Source organism: Asterias rubens, chromosome 5 (genome assembly GCF_902459465.1).
Source record: "Asterias rubens chromosome 5, eAstRub1.3, whole genome shotgun sequence".
NCBI classification, from domain to species: Eukaryota; Metazoa; Echinodermata; class Asteroidea; order Forcipulatida; family Asteriidae; genus Asterias; species Asterias rubens.
The window spans coordinates 9,947,903-9,968,697 of record NC_047066.1 but is presented as its reverse complement, the minus strand read 5'-3'; the positions used below and the strand labels follow the sequence as shown (position 1 = coordinate 9,968,697).

At 37.6% G+C, this 20,795-nt stretch overlaps 2 protein-coding genes and 2 non-coding genes across 4 annotated transcripts; 1 reads left to right on the top strand and 3 right to left on the bottom strand.

Moving 5' to 3' along the window:
* Nucleotides 1-1,873: 1,873 nt before the first annotated feature.
* Nucleotides 1,874-15,542, bottom strand: LOC117290139 (cation channel sperm-associated protein 4-like). Its single transcript, XM_033771394.1, has 16 exons — nt 15,399-15,542; nt 14,650-14,708; nt 14,092-14,134; nt 13,437-13,550; nt 12,714-12,818; nt 11,940-12,102; nt 10,079-10,151; nt 8,841-8,899; nt 8,110-8,220; nt 7,784-7,848; nt 7,303-7,410; nt 4,424-4,505; nt 3,801-3,898; nt 3,308-3,415; nt 2,642-2,752; nt 1,874-2,071 (listed from the first exon to the last, which is right to left on the bottom strand). Exons 1-16 carry the CDS (start codon nt 15,540-15,542, stop codon nt 1,874-1,876), a joined length of 1,641 nt encoding a protein of 546 aa, XP_033627285.1.
* Nucleotides 10,275-10,346, bottom strand: Trnae-uuc. Its single transcript has one exon. It is a non-coding gene; the product is annotated as a tRNA-Glu (tRNA).
* Nucleotides 13,861-13,932, bottom strand: Trnae-uuc. Its single transcript has one exon. It is a non-coding gene; the product is annotated as a tRNA-Glu (tRNA).
* Nucleotides 15,543-16,309: 767 nt separating the features above from the next.
* On the top strand, nt 16,310-20,425 carry LOC117290138. Its single transcript, XM_033771393.1, has 5 exons — nt 16,310-16,412; nt 17,027-17,216; nt 17,985-18,108; nt 18,906-19,028; nt 20,351-20,425. Exons 1-5 carry the CDS (start codon nt 16,310-16,312, stop codon nt 20,423-20,425), a joined length of 615 nt encoding a protein of 204 aa, XP_033627284.1.
* The last annotated feature ends 370 nt before the right edge of the window (nt 20,426-20,795 follow it).

Sequence of the window (20,795 nt, the reverse complement as noted above, 5' to 3'; positions counted from 1 at the left end):
TGGAATTGAAGTGAGACGGCCACGTGCTGTATTGGACATTCAAATTCTCAAAGTATGGCAACCATTGATTAGCCGTATCCGAATTGGTGGCTACGGCTACGGCTGTGCTAAGTGTGTTGCTAAGGACGTCCTATAATTCAACGCATGATGACGCGGAATTCTAGTCGTAGCTGTAGCCGCTAATTCAGACACGGCTTAATATGGATATTTCTTCGGAGGAACAGACACCTTTCAAAAAAGCATGTGCGATGATTTAGCCCTAAATTGTTTCATAAGGTTCATTGAAGAGGACATTCCCGCCCTCTTAGCCCTTCCCTGGAAGGCCTCTGCTCAAAAGGGGGAATGGACTATCCGCCGCCATGTTGGATGTAAAACGATGAAACATTGGAAACGCACATCATACGCGCCATAATAGGCCAATGAGCAGCCCCAAGTTATTTTGACCCACAGCCGGGGCGCAATATTGTTTGTTCCGCACTGCGATATTGCCACTGTCGCACAGTGGACCAGGCCGAAACCAAAGTGCGCCAAAAAGGGTGAAACGTGACCCTGCTAGTTTTAATTTTTCAACATTTTTAAGGTTGCTTATACCCCATGGGACCATTTTATGGGGAAATTAAACAAAAAATATATATATTGACTTGTCATGACCTCTTAAAGGTATGCAAATCCACAGAAATTGGCCATAAAATGAAAATAGTTGCAGAATACTTCATAAAGCAAAATTAGACACCTTGCATTGAGTTACGGAGCTAAACTTTCACTTGGCCCTAGTTTAGGGTTCATATTTGATGGAAATTAAATCAGTTTTTATTTTTGTTGAAGTTTTCTATGAATAAATACTGACAATTGTGTCAACATTGACATGAAATTTACGTTTTCTGTGTTCAGCAATACGGAAACTAAAGATTGCCGTCGATTGCTGCCTAAATTCTACTCATTTCTAATAGAGCAACTTGTTTGCATCATTTTGGTACCAAATTTAGCTGCGACAACCTGCGATACACGATTTTAGAGCAGTTTTTCTGAAGCGATCACTGTACGTTTTCGCCCCTTTTCTGGGTATTACATATGGCGCGCTCCACTGAGAAACACGACACCCGAGCAAGGCTGCCCTCGCCGGAAAGGTGCAATATGATACATGTCTGATTGCGCAGTGGAAATTTCAATGTACTTGGTGTCTCATATGTTGTGATGTGGGATACTGCCGCTAGCTGTCTTTAAATGTATCTGTCAGCTGTACCACAGTGCACAATGGCGTCTTTACCAAGAAAGCGATTATTTGAAGTTGTTAGTTCTGTTGATGATGCATCAAACATTGAAAACTCTTGTCGTGGTTGCTTAGAATTATTCACAGATGCAAGCAATTAGTCACAATTTTACCGCGATAAACAGTCCATTACATCAGGACCAATCAAAAATCGGTATTTTGCTGACGTCATACTCCGATCTAATTATCACCATTGGATTCTACGGGTCGGAAAAGCTAAGTATGTGAATCTTCCTGCACAAAACTTAATGATTTTTATTTTTGGCGCACTTTCATCCCATTCTGGCCCACTGTGTGTCGTAGCATTTTTTAATGGGTGAGTTTTTTCTTCTTCAAAATTCACCCAAGTGTTTATTTAAAAACGAAGTCATTTAGTCATATCGCTGCCAGCAGCAGAACTACATGAACAACAACACAATTAAAAGTCTATAAATACAATTACAAATCGATTCAAAAATGGGAATCCATTAGGAACGTTTTGAAGGATGGCAAATCTAAAGTGCATGAAAACAAATTGCAGCCGGGGCGCCCTGCTTAAATGACGTCAAATCATATGCATAATGGTTATTGTCTATAATGAATTAAAATAACAAGATAACTGTTTTACTTTTTGCCTTGACTCGTCCCCTGTACATCGGACGCTTGGACGGGATGGTCTTGATGTTTGGCTTGCTTCATTTGATCAATGAGTCGAGCTGATTCCTTGATGTATTGGCGGTAGCTAGCGTCTGGTTTTAAAGAAGAGCCACCGAGTTTGTGTTTATCCAACTCCATCAGGTTGGACAAGATGTCACCCTTACGCTGAGGGAACAAAAGAGGCATGCAAAGATAGAAAACATCTAATAGTTTGAACAATCGAAAGTATTGTACGTTTTTAACTTTTTGTCTGGACTTAAAAATAATGATATCAGAAATTGTCTTTGACGGATATCTGAAATGACGCACTGGACACTTACAACATAACTGTTAGCATAAAAACTTTGCGAGCAACGGAGAGCTGTTGATAGTACAAAACATCATTGTGAGAAACGGCTCCCTCTGAACTAGTATAACCTAGTTTTTGAGACAGAGGTATACCTCACTCAAATATTAAAAGACTTCAGGCCTGAAGCCTGTTATTTGGCATCTGAAAGCACACGTACACTGCGCAAGGGTGTTTTTTCCTTCATTATTCTATTTCAACTTTGATGACCAATAATTGAGTCCAAATTTTCACAGGCGTGTTACTATTTTATGCATTTTGGGATACACCGAGTGAGAATACTGGTCTTTTTTGACAACCGAAGGACTGTGTTCATGAGTTGTTACTATTGTCATTGTGATTTGTATTGTGACATCACCGGCTCCATGTCCCACCTCTAGCCTACTTACCCCAAACTCTCTAACATCAAGAGGAGATGAGGAGATATTGGACCGTTCCGTGGGCACACCCTCTCCACCATCTCCCTCGTCTTCGTTAATCGAACCAATCAACTCATAAATCTATAACAACAACGCAAGGAGACTCTCTTGTTAATAAAAAAACAAGTAAACTCATTATAAATTGTTCTGTAGCTTTAATTCGGCTTCCAAGTCCTTACCGCCGAGTCTACAATTATTTTAGGCATGGCTGCATGCGCGTGTAAAATCTGTAAAGTAGATTGATATGACTATATGATTGATAAGGAAGCCCCCCCCCCCAGGTGAAGTTTGCGGTAGCGCATTGTGTAAAACTTTTTGGAGCATAGCGTTAGTTCTGAAATGAACAGGGGATTGACAACTCGGTCACCATGCTCTTTAAACGAAGACGTTCAGAGCATAGATCGAAACGTTAAGTTGTCTACCATCGGTTCTTTTCAGAACCAGAAATGTACACAAAGTGCTACCGCAATTCTCACCTGACCGAACGGGTGGGTATTTAAAAGGCTTTTTAGAATTATCCTGAGCCCGACAGCGCAGGTGAATGTAGCTGTTGAATATCACAAAGAATTAAACGTTTTTTTCTCAGTATTTCGTGACATGATTCCTCTTGCATTTTATGAAAGTATTTTTTTTTACCTGATCCAGATCGTCACGTATTCTCTTGTACTCCACGAGGTTTTCCTCCAGAGCCAGCAAGACGATGATGTAGTTCTGGAACTTCTCTGGTGTAATGTTGGAGAAATCCTGGAATAAAATAGATTTGCAAATAAAAAAGGAGCAAATCAGCTGACATAAAACGGAAGGGTGGGTGTCATCTTGAGGCATTGATAAAATCCATGGATGAAAAGGCATGAGGCTGTCACTTAAATGGTCTGTATGAATTTTCATTTTCAAAGGGGGCGTTTTTGAGATATCGCCGAAAATCCGGGTTGAATAAAGAAACAAATTACTGGAACGGGATTTGAGCCTGTGACTTCTGGGTTAAGGCACCATCGCTCCACCAAACTATGTGAGGCAACCTGTTCCGAATGCTTGCGGCAGTAGGGGGGGGGGGGCACCTTATAGGGACATCGAACTTCCTTCAAGGCTGTTTTTGTTAAACAAGAGACAGTGTTCGTTGACAACTTACGCCAAGGAATAGTGGTTTCTGTTCTGTAAGGTTGCCGAGTTTGTTGACGGTGTCCATACTGACAACAGGTACGTCGTGTTCCAAGTGACCGGGATGTTCTATTGGATGCAAAACAACAAAGGATGAAATGAACCTGAATGTTAAGAATAGGTTTGAAGTAAACTATGAAATTAATCATTTAGGATGTTCCTACACCCGAAACATTTTGTTTTGAACGATTTTTGTTGTATGGAACAATTTCACGGATGCTCAACGCACTTTTACACGCACATGTCCACCATTTTTTGAAGTCAACAATGAACACCGTACGGATTTTACTCCCAAGCAAAATGGTGAAAATTTTTCACGCACATTAAACTTTTTGTGCGGAGATGAGTTATCGTTGTGCAATGTGTCAATAGTCGTGGTTAATAGTCACAACCCCTTGTCCCCATTTCCCTCGAGAATCATGGTCTCAACGAAAATGATATGTCAGTGGAATGGGGTATCCCCTTTGAATATGTTCAGTTTGTATTTTCATAAATTAACTTACACAATTATGAATCAATATGAAATATTATATACTTTAATTGTTTTACTGTTGTTCATTGTGGGGAATCTATAATAAATACTGTTTGGTTTACCCGTGTCTTCTTCCACAGGCTTAGTGGACAGAGTGTCCTCCCTCTTCTTATTCTCAGCTTTGATTTCTCGGATTGCTTTATCCTGGAACCAAGCAAAGACATTATGGGCTTAACAAATAAGATTCAAACTGCCTCTAGCCATCGGGCTAGCCATCGGGTTAGCTCGGTGGTGTTGAGTGGTAAGACATCTGCTCTATAGGCGGTGGGTTCGAATGCCACCGGACTGATTTTGCCAGTTGATCTTTTTTTTCACAGGACTCGGGAAGAATATTGAGAAAACCACAAGGGGAAGTCAAGCAATTTTATTGTTATTTTGTTGGCAAATATTGTAAAAATCACAAGGGGTATGCCTAAGTCCATCAATTTTATCAAATTGTGACAGAATATTGAAGAAGAAAAATAAAGAAATAAAAAGGGTGAGTCCAGCATTTTCATAAATCTTTGGCAAAATATCGGGAAAAAAAAGTGGTAAGTCCAGCAATTCTATACATTTTTGGGAAAATATTGAAAAAAACACACGGGGTAAGTCCAGCATTTTCATCAATTTTTTGCAAAATATCGGGGAAAAAACATAAGGGGTAAGTCCAGCAATTCTATACATTTTTGGCAAATATTGAAAAAAAAGAACAAGGGGTAAGTGCAGTATTTTATAAATTTTATGGCAAAATGGTGAAAAAATCAGTAAGTCCAGTATTTTAATCAAATTTTGGCATAAATATTAAAAAAAATCACAAGGGGTGAGTCCAGCATTTTCATAAATTTTTGGCAAAATATCGGGGAAAAAACACAAGGGGTAAGTCCAGCAATTCTATACATTTTTGGCAAATATTGAAAAAAACACACGGGGTAAGTCCAGCATTTTCATCAATTTTTTGCAAAATATCGGGGAAAAAACATAAGGGGTAAGTCCAGCAATTCTATACATTTTTGGCAAATATTGAAAAAAAAAACAAGGGGTAAGTGCAGTATTTTATAAATTTTATGGCAAAATAGTGAAAAAATCACAAGGGGTAAGAGCAGCATTTTTATCCATTTATGGCAAAATGGTGAAAAAATCACAAGGGGTAAGTCAAGCATTTTTATCAACTTTTGGCAAAAATGTTGGGGAAAAAACACAAGGGGGATACTCCAGCATTTTTATCAATTTTTGGCTAAAATATAAAATAAAAAAAAAACACAAGGGGTCCAGCATTTATATCAAATTTTGGCAAAAATTCTGAACAAATCACAAGGGGTAATCAAGCAATTTTTTCAATATTCGGTAGAATATTGAGAAAACCCATTACGGGTAAGTCCAGCATTTTTATCAATTTTGGGCAAAAATATTGAAAAAAAAAACACTAGGGGTAAGTCCAGCAATTTTATCATATTTTGGCAAAAATACTGAAAACAATTTTTGGCAAAGTGGTGAAAAACCACGAGGGGTAAGTCCAGCATTTTTATCAAATTTTGGCAAAAAAACTGAAAAAACACAAGGGGTGATGTCCAGCATTTTTATTTTGCAAACATTGAAAAAATAATTTGGTTAAGTCCAGCATTTTTATCCAGTTTCGGCAAAAATACTGAAAAATCACAAGGGGTAAGTTCAGCATTTTTATAAATTTTGTGTGGTTTTTTCAACATTTTGCAAAATTTGAAAAAAATGCTGGACTAATCCATGTGGTTTTTTCACCATTTTGCAAAAAATTTATAAAAATGCTGGACTAACCCCTTGCGATTTTATCAATTTTAGGCAAATATTGAAAAAATAACAAGGGTAAGTCCAACATTTTTATCAATTTTTGGCAACAATGTTGAAAAAATCACAAGGGGTAAGTCCAGCACTTTTATAATATTTTGGCAAAAATATTGAAAAAATCACAATGGGTAAGTCCAGCATTATCAGACTCTGGCAAAAACATTGAAAAATAACAAGGGGTAAGTCCAGCATTTTTATCAAATTTTGGCAAAATGGCGAAAAAACCACAAGGGTAAGTCCAACATTGTTATCAAATTTTGCAGAATGTTTAAAAAACCACAAAGGGTAAGTCCAGCATATTTATAATTTTTTTTTACAAATATTGAAAAAACACAAGGGGTAAGTCAAGCATTTTTATCAAATTTGGGCAAAAATACTGAGTCCAGCATTTTTACAAATTTTTGGCAAAATGGTGAAAAACAACAAGGGGTAAGTCCAGCATTTTTATCATTTTTTTGGCAAATATTGAAAAAATCACAAGGGGTAAGTCAAGCATTTTTATAAGTTTTTGGCAAAATGATGAAAAAACCATAAGGGTAAGTCCAACATTTTTATCAAATTTTGCAAATGTTGAAAAAAACACAAAGGGTATGTCCAGCATATTTAATTATTTTTTGCAACTATTGAAAAAACCACAAGGGGTAAGTCCAGCATTTTTATCAAATTTTGGCAAATATTGAAAAAAATCACAAGGGGTGAGTCCAGCATCTATATCAAATTTTTGCAGAATATTGAGAAAACCACATAGGGTAATGTCTAGCATTTTTTTCCAATTTTTGGCAACAATATTGAAAAAAATCAGATGGGGTAAGTCCAGCAATTTTATCAATTCTCTGCAAATATTGAAAAAATCACAAGGGGTAAGACACCATTTTTTTAAATTAATATTTTGGCAAAAATATTGAAAAAATCACAATGGGTAAGTCCAGCAATTTTATAATTTATTTTTCAAAAATATTGAAAAAAATCACAAGGGGTACAAGCATTTTAATCATTTTTGGCAAAAATATTATAAACAAATCATCAGCCAGTCCTGCATATGCAGTGCTTATTAATGGGGTGACAAAAAGGATACAACCTATGATCTTAATTTTTATTATTTTGTAAAATTTTTTCCCAGTTTATTTGTAAGACCACTTACCAGATTAGTGACAACTACAGCAACAACCAGATTAGCAAAGACGAAGGCACCAACTATGATGCAGACGATGAAGAAACAAGCACCAGCCAGAAAATGATTGGGCGATTCCTGTACACAAAAGGGTACAGAGAAGTCATCTATTATTTGCAAAATTCATGTACACCCACAGACTAGTATAGAAGATTTACTCTTGTTCAACTTAAAAATTAGTTATGCTTTTTTGTCCGTTGAACTAAACAAGTTTGCATGATGTATTCCGTGCATTGTTTTTGGAAACGAAATATTTTGAATTTTCGTTTTTAAGCAGCTTCATTTTGTCAACTCAGTTCATAGAGAGAAGGCGTTGACAAAATACTTTGGTTAAAAGTAACAAATTGGAGGGGATTTAAACCATAAGTTTACCGTTTTTTTTTTTTTTTTTTTTTTTTTTTTTTGGGGGGGGGGGGGGTGACATTCAAAACGTAAATTGTTGTGTACCTACCTGAAATTGGTTGAACATTCCCATCCATCCATCTTGTGTCACGCAAACAAACATTGTAAACATTGCTGGGGGAAATATATATCAAAATGAAAATGTCATTTCTGTTTTCTATTTATTGATGTAAAGACCTATGCATAAAATATCTTTATTGAAAAGGTGCGGAAAGGTCCTGTGCAGATCCGGAAAGAATTGCACAAAACACGCAATGTAGGAACAAGTTCTACTTATTTATTTATTTTTTTTTTTTATTTCCTCAAAACCTCCAAAATGAAGAAGATAAAAAGATTTATACAAATTATACATCAAATAATTATGCCATGCTTTACCTTCCCCTAAATTGCCAAAGTATGCCGGGAAGTCGCGTCCAAATAGGGCCACTCCAGCCACGCTGAGTACAACCATGATGATAAGTAGGAGCAACGCGATATTAGTCATATCTAAAGACACAATAATCAAAAATATTTAAAATCAAAACAATTCTTTATCCGTGACCACATGTTTACGAACTCATTCAACACATTAATTTCTAGAATAAAAGCAAAATCAATACACATACTTGTATGAACTTAAAGGCAGTGGACACTATTGGTAATTACTCAAAATAATTATTAGCATAAAACCTTACTTGGTGACGAGTAATGGGGAGAGGTTGATAGTATAAAACATTGTGAGAAACGGCTCCCTCTGAATTTACATGTTTTCGAGAAAGAAGTGAGTTTTCCACGAATTTGATTTCGAGACCTCAGATTTAGAATTTTAGGTCTCGAAATCAACCATCTAAACGCACACAACTTCCTGTGACAAGGGTGTTTTTTCTTTCATTATTATCTCGCAACTTCGACGACCAATTGAGCTCAAATTTTCACAGGTTTGTTATTGTATGCATTATGTTGAAATACACCAAGTGAGAAGACTTGTCTTTGGCAATTACCAATAGTGTCCAGTGCCTTTAAAGGTTTGTTTAATTCAAAGTATGTCATTCGAAATAACTTTAAGGAATATTGTGGTTATTTTTATCATAAATTAATAAATACATTTATTTTGAATCATGACGTACCGGGGATGGATTGCATAATAGTTTGTACGACAACTGTCAGACCAGATAAAGCGCTGATGCTATAACAAGGAAAATAAAATAAAATAAGTTCAAATGAAAATTCAAACATTAATGCTGATAAGTTTTTGTTTATGCGGAGACTATCTTTCTCTTGGGTAAACTCAATAATTTATACTAAAAAAATAATAAAAAAATAAATCATCCTTTCTGAGGGTATAATTAATTGGTATCAAACAAGTACCCATACTGAGACACAAACACAACATAATGAAAAAGAAAGTAAACATTATAGGCCCTATCATTAAGTTTCTGGTACTTCGTTAAAGTCACCTGGAAATAGAATTTTTTTCTCTTTCAAACATAAGAGTACATGCTTACGAACAATAAAACAATTTTTTTAGTATCTGTTTGTCACGATTTATATGTTTAAAAAATTTATAAAGTTGTTTGGGGGGCTGACTCCGCCTACCCCTTTTGTGACGTCAATCGAGGCAGACTTTGCCTGCAATGCGTATAGTAAACACACGTGCAAAGTACATGTAGGCCTACGTCCAAGTCGTGAGTTGGTACATTTCAAAAAGTGTTTTTCTGCATTCAGCAGCAATACACCTGGTCGGCACTGCCGGAAAAAAACAAAATTTGTTTTTTTGAAACGTACAAACTCACGACTTGGTCCGTACATGTACTTTGCAATTGTGTTTACTCTACGCATTACAGGCAAAGTCTGCCTCGATTAACGTCACGAACAGCGCCCTCTCGGGTCGGGGTCTACTCTTAAATTTGTAAATAACATGAGAACTGATTTGTTAAAACCTTAGTCAACTGTTTATTCACATTCCACTCATCAAAACACATATAATAGTGACAAAAGCTTGTTTTTGAAAAAATACCAATTTCAGGTGACTTTACATTCGGTACTTCGTTGACGCACATTATTCCGAAGGTGGTGCAGGTTAAAGTCCCGCTCTAGCCATTTTTTTTGTACAACCCATAACTTTGTAATTCTGTAAACGCATAAATGCTTATGACAATCATTGAAAATACTTTAGGTTTTTGGTTTTGAAACGGCTTTCTTGCCAAATCAGAGACAATTTGTAAGAAGGCCGTGTCCGAAGTGGCTGTTGCGAAGGGTGTTGCTACGAAGTTCCTAATACTATATACAGCATATGACATGCCGATAAAGCCGTAGCCGCTAATTCGCACACAGGCTTAATTATTCATTAGTAATCCACACTAACCTTCTCAAACTCCTGAACGCGCGAATAACTCGAAGGATTCTCAAAATGCGACTGCTTCCAAGAAAAGTTAATGCTAGAGAATGAAATAAGAAAGGAAACAGAAATTACAAGTTTCAGTCTTCTGTCGATTGTGTAATGCCCACGGTATAACATGGAAACAATGTCCTACAAAACTATGGTCAACAAAAAATCTTCTTTCCCATGCCGGGAATCGAACCCGGGCCGCGTGGGTGAAAACCACGAATCCTAACCACTAGACCACATGGGATCTGTTAGAGTATTATTAACGAGGAGAGATTATAAATTGCCCGTCACGCTATGCACATAGAAGGCTGAGTGTGGCAGAAAGCATGCAGCTCTGATGAGTCACCATGACTATTCCATCTGCAAACAGCTGGCATCCTCTCTAAGGCAAATACATTGCCGTATATGCAGCGACAATTTGATTTTTTAGGTTGGCATAATAATGCTCTCTTATTGTTTTTATCAGAACGAGTAAATTCAACTGTTTAGGAGTATTTTGTTTATTCATAAAACAAAGACACTAAACCTGAGATGGTTGAAAGGGCAGGTTTTTCATGAAGAGAAAATCTCAGTAGAAATAACATATAGGCAGTCATCTTTAAATAAATGTACATCTGCTTAACCCATTGTGGTTTGGGTTGCCTAGTGTTCCCCCCCCCAAAAAAAAAAAAAAAAAAAAAAAAAAAATGAAAAACAGCTACACAGCTTTAACCAAAATCATGGCCCAATGTTTTACTTTATTTTATATTATTTTAACCAACATCCAACAGCGCAAGCGCCAATTACGGGATTGATAAACCTGTATATAAGCCTGTATATAAGCACAAAAATTTGCTGAGCACAAAACAAGTATTGCTTAACAGAAACAGGTTACCATCCAAAAGTTACAGTATGAAAGAGAGAGGCAACCGAAAAGTCCTTGGTCACTGCCTTTATAATATTAGCCTTTTTGAGGTATGGTGGATCATGGAGGTAGGTACCTCCATATGGATGGATGGACACTGTAATGAGTGCACTGTTTGGTTTAATATAGACAAATTTACCAATGAGTGTGCCAATTACCCATGGAGATAGAACCGGAGTAACTAATTTCCTTCCTCCATGGGTCAACCATACTTCAAAATGGTATGGCTTCCAGCCGAATATCTCCACAGGATAAAGGTGTTGGACTCTACTGGACCATGACTGGACTAAGCGTACCTACTGGACTATGCAAATGTTTACTGTTAGGTAATCCCCCCCATACAGCAGGAATTCTTCTAGAGGCATTTATATGCATACAGCAAGGACAGTTAATGGAGGGGCATTGGGGGAGGGGGGGGGTGCTATATCTGGCAAAAAATTAATACGGACCTATTTAGTTTACTTTACATCTGTCGTCGTATGATGAGCGGGTCAAACCACAGTGTGAAAATCATCGTCCACCATTGATTCACCGCCATATTGATTTTATTTTATTTTATTCAAACCATCACCTCCCTAGCGCGTGCGCATTTATGATTAGCGCCTAAAACTTCAGCACGGTAATATTTTACTTGCGTCAATAGGCTACTTTTTCAAAATCAAAACAAACTGAGATACAATGTGAGTTTTTGTTGTTGGATATTCCCACTTTCGGTAAAGAAGAAAAACACACAACTGTTTCATGTCACTTTCTCTTAGCTTTATGTTAAAATTGACAACTTTCAAAAAGTCACAATGTCCGACGGCTAAGTGACTTTTACCTTTCGAGAGGGTCGAAACGCAGGCCATGTACTACTTTTTTTTAGTCTGAACTTTTAATAACAATGCTTTTTACATTCCAATTACAGGTAGTGTCGTGTTAGCAACAACTTACTCGGTCCAAGGAAGAGGGTAAGAATGATGAAGAAGTCCAAGATGTTCCAGCCGACCCTCCAGTAGATGAAGAAACCGTTGTACCACTTCAGGAGAAGTTCCCACACGAAGACGGTCAGAACGATGTAGTCGAATATGGAAAACAGCCATGCGTATTCCAACGACTGTCACGTGTGGAAATCAAACATTATTCTTGGTTTATTATAAGAATTTGTAGTGAACAATAAAGACTTTAAAAGGGGAAGGATTTCTCTTAGAGACTTGATAATTCCTAACCAAAGTTTGAAATTTTATTTTGAAATTAATAGACTAATGGTGAATTGTTATAAACGACGCCGCTCATCAAACATTTTGTGTGTGTGAGAGTTTTTAGTGAGAAACAAATTCTGACGACACTTAGAAAATAATTCAGATCTTTTTGGGCTAATGTTTGGGTGTATTATATTTGAAAATTATTCAGTATATTTTATTTGAAAGTCATAATGCAGCAAAAGTCAGCAAACTGATGCACTTTGGTAGTAAAGTTTGCAGTGAGTAACGACACTCTGCGAAAAATCTCAGTTCATCTTTGCTTTGAAAGCCATTGATTGGAGATGCAGCACCAATAGCACTCACCTAAAATCAACTTGTTAGTGACTAACAAACTCTTTCAACAACACATATAAAACAATCCAGTTGGTCTTTGCTAATAATTTGGGTACGAGTATTGTCTTTTTTCCACCCCGGCATTTCTTGTTACATAATTAGATTAAATTAAATGGAAAATCTAACTCACAAGTTCTTCGTTTGTCTGTAAGACAATGAGGATGGCGTTGACGATGATAACAGCTAGAATGAAGAAACGAAAGATGACGCTCTCCACCATGCAGCCAACCAAACCCTGCCAAACAAAGAAATCGGATCAACGATTAAAGACTAACAAACACACACCATTCGGACATTTTTTTCCCCACGGAGGAAACTATTTTTATTCAAACTTAAAACAACTCCTCACTTTACAAACATGCTGAAGTAACGTAGTTTTTGAGAACAAAAGAAATTTTTCACTAAAATATTTGAATTTGATTTCGAGACATCAGAATTAGATTTTGGGGTCTCGAAATCAAGCATCATGAAAGCACACAACTTGTGCGACAAGGGCGTTTTTCTTTCATTATTCTTTTGCAACTTCGACGACCAATTGAGCTCAAATTTTCACAGGTTTGTTATTTTATACATATGTTGAGATACACTAAGTGAGACAACATGGTCTTTGACAATGATCAATAGTATTCAGTATCTTTAAAACAAAGCAGCTCACGGGTTCGTTGTTACAGACATGCTCAAAGTGAGATCTTAACGGATCGAACACCGCTTGCTTTATTGTTCCCTTTTTTGGTTAGCCGAGAACTCACAAAAGCCGATAGCCCCCAAATGGTAGGCCCCCTATGCATGTGCAACGAAATTGGGCCCGATCGGATGCAAGCTATAACTGGGTTGATGTGGGGGTGGAGCTTACCTTTGAGACGACCTCCTCCACCCTTTCATCGTCCATGTCAACAATATCACAATAGTCTTCTTCTTTTTCTTCCTTCTCAAAAAGATCTGCTACTGTGGCTCCTCGTTTCTTCAGCTGAAGCAAGAAACAAACAGGAAAATATTTGGCGAAGACTTTTCAATTTTGTTTATGAAATAGGCCTACATATCAATAATGTTAGGCTACCTGGGCTTAATTAAACAAATTATTTAAGCACAACACAATCTCACTTGCTTCTAGCCAAGATAACATAAGTGCACTATAAGGGTAACTGGTATCCCGCTTAACAATAATGTTAAGCAATATATTTCTGCTTCACAGACGTCATATCGACAATTATGAAAGTAACAATTTATTGCTTTAGTTATTTTAATAAAAACTTTAGATTAGTGCCAAAACTTGAGACTTCCCATGCCGGGAATCGAACCCGGGCCGCGTGGGTGAAAACCACGAATCCTAACCACTAGACCACATGGGATATGCAATATTCGAACGATCTCTTTTTTTAGGAACGAAAAAGTAACATTTTTAAAATCAAAATTACATGTTTAATGAATTCATAACGAACTTCAAGTAAAAAGAAGAGCAAATATTCTTTTTATTTATTTCAAAAACCCAAACAACAGCAACAACTTACCGCTGATGCATCAAACGTGAATACCCTTTTAACACAAGAATCACTGCAAATAGAAATACGAAACACATTGATTTGATAAAATTGCTTTCGCCAAGTTATGTAGGGTAAACAGTTGGTTTTTGTCGCTGTATGTATGCTGTTTTTAGGCAGAATATTATATTATCATGTTTTGATACAGTAAAAGTAGGAAAGTTTCAGCTGAATTCCGTGTCTATTTGCTGAGAAAACAGCAAGAAACTGTTTTGTTTAAGACACTGGACACTAACGGTAATTGTCAAAGACCAGTTTTCCCACTTGCTGTATCTCAACACACGCATAAAATAACAAACCTGTGAAAGTCTTCAAAAGTTACCTTAGGCGATATTTCGAGATTTAAATTTGTCGACATATTTGTTTATATTTCTAATCACTTCAGATGAAATGACTACGCAGGATTCACAATGCATTACAATCTGTATAGGCTAAACCAATTTACAATGTTTTTACAGGGTCATATAGGCCTATATAGACCTTCAAGTACAAATGGAAATGAAAATTAAAAGGACGTTTTGTTCTTACTCTGCATTTGCTTTCTTCTTGCTGAGAAAACGATTGGCTAATTTCACCTTCATTCCAAGCTGTAAAGATAGATCAAAATAAAAAATGTTTCGATTTCTTCTATCACATTTAAAAGGAATTGGTTTTACAGATATAAAAGTTACTAAAAATGGACGCTGAGTCTGTAATAGAATGTTTTCCCGGCCAATACAATTCATCAAATTTCATGAAAACACATTGAAATTCATTTCCTCCAAATCCACTCATTACATTGTGTTTCTTTTTAGCTATTAGGCCTAATTGCATTAGATTTCGTTTTCGTGCACACGTACGTGATTCAGTTTTTTAATTCAGATAGTGTTTTAGAAAATATATTTCATTTAAAGGCATTCAAGATGTACTTTATGAGGACCTACTTTTTGTCAGATTTGTCATGCATGCGGCAGGCAACCTACTTTTTTTGTTTTGGGCTTTTTGGTTCAGATTCCTTAGGTAGGCCAATGACATCGGGCCGATTTCACAAAGCAATAAAATTCATCGCAAGACAATTTTCCAGTATCACCATAGTAATTTGTATTGTGACATCACCATTTTCATAGCAACTACGATTGATTTGCAGTTACGATCAATCTTAAATCTTTGTGAAATCGACCCCAGGTCTCGATATGAAGTAAAGTCGTTGTCTCTGTCATGTCAGTGGAAATTGTTAAAATTGGCCGGGAAAACCTATATTTGAAATAATTTTTTAACGACAATTTGAACATCTTTACCTTTTTGAATGTGTTTCCAGCTAGGGCTGCCGTTAGCGTGGCTCGCCGGCCGAAGCTTTGAAACGTCGAGGGATCAGGGACGTCTGCTGCCCCATCGTTCCCATCAGCATCACTCCCTCTCGGATCCTCGGACAAATCCTGCATCTTTATTTTTGGCCTAAGTGACAGAATTTCAAACTTTCATTGAGATGGTCAAAGAAGCTCTGACCAAGATTTGTAGGCTACATTCGTCATCAGTCATCAGTCTTACCATATATCTGACCACTACTTATGGTAATAATTAATTTCTATCCATTTCATTTTCTGCCACATCACAGTTTAATCAGTTGTCTGACATCCATAAATTAAATCACTATAGGAGGGTTAAATTCTGCCGGGAACGGGGTAAATTTGTCTTGGGTAAGTCCCGCAACGACAATGTAGCAGTGATGTTTGTAGGCTACTGAAACAAACATACTTTCTTAATTTAAATCACTTACGATATGGGTTACTTCCGATGAAACCGTAGCAGTGACTCCAAATAAATCTAGGTATTATTCAAGATTGTAGAACCGACATGCATTGTCACCTTTTGTGTGCAAAAGATATTCTTCAATCCAAAAGCTGTGGTGATCTTCAAAAAATAGTACGTTCGCGTATTAACTGCGTCCGCGCTGCCACGCTTTGCTATTAACGCCCAGATTCTAATCTATGCGCCTAGTATCGGCCAGCGCAGCAGCGCTCGCGTTTGAATTGACGCGCCAAGATTTTTCAAAGCGCACCAAGTTTGCAAAATCGTTTCCATTTGTTGCAATCGAATATCAACAATCACCATTCATAAAAGAATCATGTGGGGTCTGTAATTTATTGGGGTAAATTATAAATATCTTGTGAGAAGTTTGAAATTTTCCTGAAACATAAAATCAATCGCGATGCATCGTGCGTATCAGCCAATCACACCGGCTAATAATAAACTGTTGAAGAAACGATGGGACGACAGGCGATTTGACCGCCATCGACAGAAAGTTCGAAATGGTAAGTTTATTGCATGCAGCACACTGTGCAACATTACAACATTGTGCAGCACAGTACAACAAAACAATGTTTCAATCAGGCACGGGCAAACTTCTTAGAAGCTGCGATATCATTAATTAATTTGCTGCTAGTGTATACAAACTTGAACATTAATTGTTTTGAAATTGTTACGTACATTTTTGATGAGAACACCAAAGCGGAGGAGCTCACAATCGAGATTTAAAAAAAAACTTACTTGACCCCCAGAGACGTAAACTAATATTTAGTGTTCTATCGTGCACGCGCTTCACAAGATTATTATCCTTGCTCGTCCATGAGGCACAGATCAAGGACCAGACCAACTCCTCAAGCTTTTTCAGTAGGTAGAGGCCTAAGTGTGGAGGCATGCCCAAAGTAGTTAATCAAATACGAGACCGTTTTAGCCCTCTCAAGGAGATGGGGAGTTAGAAGTAGGCTAACCATCGTAAATGTCGCCCTTCGCTAAAATACTATAAAAATTACATAATCGAAATGACAACAACAGGACACGTCAGTCACTCAAACACAAACCGTAAGAGCGATAGGGCTATGTAGACACAAATGCCCAAACTGTTAATTCATGTTCTTAATCCCAGCCAAGCCGGTCCTTGACAACAAGCCTCCCCAGACGTACATGCATCTTCATCTGAAACTGAAGAAACTACAAGTAGAGGAAGAACGTCTAGCAACCATTGAGAGAGATAACCGCATCCTCCTTGAGAAGATGTATAACATCATGAGGACAAGAGGACGAGTGGATAACACGAACGACTACGAACAGAAGAGGTTGGTCCAAACTTGGGCAATTTTTGAAGAAGCATTGTAATGAACTTTTAAGGTGTCGGGGGGGGGGGGGAGGTACAACAGTTGACCTTACTCATGCAGCGTCATTATCATTAGTCGTGTTTAACTTTGTCCTGATGATTGTGTCTTATACTATTGTGAGTATTATTATATGGAAATAAATTGAATTGAATTAAAAGATTAATGACCCCTCGAGTTTTAAAGGGAAGGTACACGTTTGGTAATTACTCAAAACAAACAAATATTAACTTAAAAACTGACTTGGTATTAACGAGCATTGGAGAGCTGTTGGTAGTACAAAACATTGTGGGAAACGACTCCCTCTGAAGTAACGTAGTTTTTGAGAAAGAGGTAATTTCTCACTAAAAAAATAAAAGACTTCTAGCTAGAAATCTTTTATTCCTATCTGATAGCACACAAATTCGTCCAACAATGGTGTTTTTTCTGTCATCATTTTCACGCAACTTCGGTGCCCGATTGAGCCCAAATTTTCACATGCTTGTTATTTTATGCTTATGATGGGATACACCAAGTGAGAACACTTGTCTTTGACAATTACCTAACGTGTACAATGCCTTTAAAGGCAGTGGACACTATTGGTAATTACTCAAAATAATTACTAGCATAAAACCTTTCTTGGTGAAGAGTAATGGGCGTAGAGCAATAAATTGAGAATCATTTGGAGCAAATGAAAGTGGGTCTGCAAATTTGAACCAATAAGTAAAATCTGATGCCCTTGTTACTTCGCAGCCTAAACAAGACGAAGCGACAGCGGGAGATCCTGCGAGTAACGCATGAGAACCAAGCCATACTCCGTCGGATCTTGTCCAAGGAAGCAAACTATAGCCACCAACAATGGGAACATGAATGGGCGGTAAGGATTTAAAAAAAAATAGATTTACACACTGTTGTAACCGCAAGTTTACTATGTATTTGTAGTTTATTCCTATTTATCCCCACCATGCAAAGCTTCAAACAATACCTCATTGGATTCAAATGTTTGCTGTTCAGTGGCCCAATATGAGCAGTCTAGTTCACCGGACACAGGGTCCAAATTGCATAAAGCTGTTAAGCAGAGTGCCAGCCATTGGCTCGTTACCTGTGCATGTTAAAAGCAATAACTCTCTGTGCTTAGAATTTTTTTTCTGCTTACAAGCTTTATGAAATTGGGCCAAGCTCAGGGCTCATTCATAAACATCAATATTACTTAACGGTTGTCTGCTAAAGCAGAAACGAGCAGAAAACCAATCACAAGTTTTACATGTGACATGGTAGTTTGGCTGGTAACTAAGTAGGATTTGAAACTTTGCATGGTGGAAATACAATTTAGAAAGGTTTGCGGTAACACCATGTAATGACTATCTCTAATGAGTTGGGGTAGTTTTGAAAAGAACCGTTGGTTTCTACTTCTCTACGTTTCGATCAGTATGCTCTGATCGTTTTCTGGAGAAAAAACACACAAAAAACCCCCCCACCTTATTCCCAATTTCATGAAGCCTGCTGTAGTTTCTGCTTTTAAAACAGCTTATTGAAATTGGGCCCAGGTGAGCAGTAGCACATGTGTAAATCTCTTTTGAGTAGTGTTGGTTCTGAAAGAAATCGGTGGTTGACAATTCAACGTTTCGTTCAGTATTCTCTGAAAGTCACACCCTGTTTTTTCTTTCTCCGTAGTTGAACAAGCAGTACATGGAAAACATCGCTAAGTATCCCCAAAACTACCCAGAGACCCGGGACAGGAGAAAGTTCTATGAAGAGGTTCAGAATGCCAGAGATGATAAAAACAATGAAAAACAGGTACAACTAGAAATCTGCACTTTTGAATATACAATATTATTTAATATCTTCATTTGATGATTATAATGCACTGTATTTACATTTATATTTATTTTTGTGTGTGTAACAATTTCCAACTATTGGTTCATATCCACCAATCTCATGAGGAAACCCTTTTTTCCACAGGTCCCTCATACCTATTTTTAAAATCATCCTAACTTTTATCTATGCTTTGATCTTGCAATTCCTTATTAGTTAACCATTGTTAGTTGCATCATTTAGCAACTTGCTCTCCAATCCAACCCCTTCATGTTTCCCTGCATTGTTATCGAACAATGCTTTACTACTTTTCTGGTCCAGTAATCCATCCTTTCATACTAAACATCCTTTGTCCTCACATAATATTTTCCCTAAGTACTTTTTTTTGTGCATAAGCAGATCTAGACCCTGGCGGCTGATTCATTTCTTTCAAGAAATATTCCAAGGCTCCGGACCTTTTTTTATTTAAACACAAAAAAACCTGAGAAATTACACACCAGATATCTTTGCCATGTCTTTTTCACAATTCTCATTTTCAGTCAATAAAACTGCATCTTACTTTCCTTTCCAATACAGAGGTTTGCTTTTGATCAGAGACAGGCACCTATCCTACAGGCAAGTCAAACCTGAGACAAACAATATTATTTATGAAATACAATAATAGAAGTTCTCCATCCGCCTCGAGTGCAATGGACTTGTTTTCTCAGTTTAATTTTTAAAGATGCTCTCACACAATGGGAGACGTTCAGGACGCTTGGCGGCAGCAGACTTACCAGGTAAAATCCATTGTTCTCGGTAATGTGCACGTGCTCAGAACTACGTACACAATGGAAATTTACCTGGTAAGTCTGCTGCCACCTAGCGCCTCAAAGTCTCCCATTCTCAGATGTTTGCAGGATGCTCTTTAGATAAAAGAACTTTGCATTGCATAGATGCAATGCAACGCTCTAGAGATCTCTATCAGTGTTGTAGCCACGGTGGGCAATGTAGGCGGTGCTGGACGGGCCTGCCCAGAACTTATTTTGCCCAGCACTCTGAGCAAAATAAACTGTGCTGCCCAGCAAGGTTGAACCACTCGCCCTTGGTGGACTAAATTGGATTTAGAGCCGACCACTAAAATTGGTCTTAGCTATAACACTGATCTTTGTACATGGAGTGGGCTTGGGGGGATTCTTGGGGAATTTGATTTTGAGTTGGGAAAACTACTGCCTCATAGTATAGAGTCCGTTGGGGGGAGAATCCTGGATCAGCTGAGGAAATTATAAACAAACTGAAAGAAGTTTTTGATTACTTTTGTTTCATAGCCGCCGGCAAGTCCCGATAGTGTGACATCCGATGGATCAAGTGCTAGATCCCCAACAGAGAGTCCACGCAACTGACTTCCAGCAGGAGATAATATTTAATTGAAAATGGAGGTTTTTAAAAATATGCATTTGGGTTTCTGATCAATTTGGATGTTGGTAAGGGGGCGGGGGGGGGGGGGGGGGGGGGGTGCATAGACTATGGTAGATTCAGGGGGGGGGGAGTTGCCGACATTCGGCATACTATTGTTGTTTGTAGAGAAGTACAAGGTACAGTTTGAGAATTATTTTTTAGTGGTAATGGAACCTTGTGTGACGTTGATTGCACTTCAGTACTTGACAGTTCCGCCATTTTGGGAGGTAATTCCTTTGTGTACATTTTGATTTCTAAAATGGGAGACAGGATAGGTGGGTAATAAAGGGTGCTAGGCACCGTGAAATCGGTCAA

Bases quoted from the DNA above. Each gene is read 5' to 3' on its own strand.
- LOC117290139 (XM_033771394.1), bottom strand. From the start codon at position 15,542: ATGCAGGATTTGTCCGAGGATCCGAGAGGGAGTGATGCTGATGGGAAC. The intron at 7,849-8,109 runs GTAAAGCATGGC...TATTTCCCCCAG, and splicing joins CTTTGGCAATTTAGGGGAAG to CAATGTTTACAATGTTTGTT. The intron at 3,899-4,423 runs GTAAACCAAACA...TGCATCCAATAG, and splicing joins GCCTGTGGAAGAAGACACGG to AACATCCCGGTCACTTGGAA.
- LOC117290138 (XM_033771393.1), top strand. From the start codon at position 16,310: ATGCATCGTGCGTATCAGCCAATCACACCGGCTAATAATAAACTGTTG. The intron at 16,413-17,026 runs GTAAGTTTATTG...TCTTAATCCCAG, and splicing joins TCGACAGAAAGTTCGAAATG to CCAAGCCGGTCCTTGACAAC. The intron at 17,217-17,984 runs GTTGGTCCAAAC...GTTACTTCGCAG, and splicing joins AACGACTACGAACAGAAGAG to CCTAAACAAGACGAAGCGAC.